The 2427-nt window shown below is 53.5% G+C and overlaps 1 protein-coding gene across 1 annotated transcript; it reads right to left on the bottom strand.

Moving 5' to 3' along the window:
* Positions 1-259: 259 nt before the first annotated feature.
* Positions 260-1942, bottom strand: LOC308339325 (E3 ubiquitin ligase TRAF3IP2-like). Its single transcript, XM_080797870.1, has one exon. The coding sequence runs from the start codon at positions 1937-1939 to the stop codon at positions 266-268; it is 1674 nt and encodes a 557-aa protein (XP_080653996.1). The 5' UTR covers positions 1940-1942; the 3' UTR covers positions 260-265.
* Between the last annotated feature and the right edge of the window lie 485 nt (positions 1943-2427).

A 2427-nucleotide genomic window follows, 5' to 3' on the forward strand; every position in this document is an offset into this window, starting at 1 on the left:
GCATCAGGCTGTTAGGAGCAGCGTGCCAGGGGGGTGGGTGGGGGGTGCGTCAGAAGTAGGGACTACAGAGCAGCCACAGCCTCTTTCTGAAAGGCAGGGTCTGTGGAGGTCTCCATGGGAAGAGGGGTCTGCAGGACAGGTCTTCCGGGGTGGGGAGGGGTCCTCTGAGAAGGACCTCGAGGGGACGTGCTGTCGAAACAGGATCTGCCCCCCACTCCCCTGCCGCCCCCACCGGCACAACCCCAGGGCTCTGGGCACGGAGGGGTCACAGGGGCACCACCTGAAGCGTGGGCAGGGGCCCCCGGGGAGGGGCTATGTACTCCTCTTCCCTGAGCAGCCGCAGCAGGATGTTTTTCTTATTCTTGGGCCAGCTGTAGACATGAGTGTTCTGAAGCCAGGTGGGCACGTGCTCCTTCTTAGCATTCGGGAAGAGCACGGGGATGAATCTGAAATTCATGCTTCCTTGTTTGATGAACTCGATCTGCATCGTGCGATGAATGTACTTAGTATGTAAGCCGTGCTCGTCCTCGTCCAGCTGCGACTTGGCACCTTCCACATCCTGTTTGTATTTGGGGCTGATTGCTACAATTATCATCACTGTCTTATCTCTAAGGTAGCGTTGCATCCACTTAATGATATCAGTGCCTCGGATTCTATCCTCAAATATGTCAATTGCAGTTTGGAAGCCATTTACCAAGAGGAAGTTCACGAATTTCACCACCTCCATGGCTGTGTCCATAGAATAGGTGATAAAGACTTTCCGTAACTCTTCTGGCAAACTGCTTGTTTTCAGAGTCCCTCTGGCTGGAAGGTTACTAAGGGGTCTAGGGACAGCAGCTGGGGATGGAGCCTGGGGACCCGGTGGTCTCAGTTCTGCAGGACACTCCAAGGACTCCTCAGGAACTCCGGCTCGATAAGGTGGCTGGTTATACAGTTGGTCCCTCGGGAGCCCCGGGGAGGAGTGGTCTCTTTGTGCGGGCCTCTGGTCTTGGTCCCAAGGGCTGGGGTAGTTCAGGACGACCTTCTGCACAGGCCGCGGGCCCCTCAAACTGGCTCCAGGGATGGGCTGGACCACTTGGTGGTAGGCTGCTCGGGAGTGGTCGTGGCCACATGGCACCTGGTGATAGGGAGCTCCAGGACAATGGTAATGACAGTTCCACTGAGTGTGTGGGGGAAGGATGGGAGGCAGCCTCTGTGCACACGCTGGGTACCTCTGAGGTTCAAACTGAGGGAACTCTCTGGAGCTGAGTGGTCTGGGGAGGCACTGGGGGTAACACACGGAGGTGAGGGGCAGGGGCCTTTCCAGCTGCCTGAGGCCCAGGACATCCAGGGGCTGGGAATCATACCCCGTGTCTATCGTAGGCAGATCTGGAGCTGCCCGGTTCCTGTGGGGCTGGGGCTGCTGCACCGTCTCTTGGCTCCTGCTGGGGGAGTCTGCTGAGGCATTAGGTAAACTTTGGTCTGATTTGTCTGAGTCATGGCCAGTGTCAGGAGAAGCTGCTGAAAGCTGAGATCCTAGCCCTTGATTCCGTTTTTCCATAAATGAAAACTGATGGTCCAGAGGGAGGCCTCCAGCCACAGACTCCGGCTCCTGCTTGCTGGCTGCAGGGGAGCCTGAGGGAAAATCTTTGGCTGGATCTGGGTGTCTCCTCCAGAAGCTGTCTTCGCTCTCCTCCAAGATTTTCGCACGCAGGCAGGTGACCTGCTGAGACACAGGCCATAGGTGATTGTAAAGTTTCAAGGGTGGCTGAGCCTGAGAAACTTCTCCTGGGGAACAGTGAGGGGTTTGGGGCGCAGACAAGCTGTTGGGCGCCATGTTTGTCAGATATGGAGCAGGTGGTTCTGATTCCTCTTCCAGGGAGTAGTCTGGGATTGGTTTCAGTAACTGACTTGGGTATGGTTCTGATTCATCAACCTCCACATGAATGCTTCGGTTCATTCTAGTTTCTTAGCACACCAAAGACAGACCAGAGGGTAGGGTGGTCGGGCTCTCTCCTTCTCACACTCCACCTTGGCTGGCTCCCGCCTCAGTTCTAATTTTTTTAAAGATTTTGTTTATTTATCGGAAAGACAGAGGGCAAGAGTGTGTAAACAGGGAGAATGGCAGGCAGAGGAAAAAACAGGGTTCCTTTATGGGTAAGAATCCCCATGTGGGACTCGATTCCAGGACCCTGGGATCATGACCTGAGCCAAAGACAGAAGTTTAACTGACTAAGCCACCTAGGCATCCCTATATTTAATACTTATGTAGTTTTTATTACCAAAAGACTCCGTGCTTTCAAAGAATATTACCTAAGCAATAGTCACTTCTGGAGTGGGAAAGCACCAAGTTATTTGACTCTCTATTTACCAACAACATTTCAGTTCAATTGCTTTCTAGTGGATAATGAAGAAAATACTATAGAGTGGAAACTATCTCAGAATGCC

The sequence above is a fragment of the Martes martes genome, assembly GCF_963455335.1.
Source record: "Martes martes genome assembly, chromosome: 3".
Lineage (NCBI taxonomy): Eukaryota > Metazoa > Chordata > Mammalia > Carnivora > Mustelidae > Martes > Martes martes.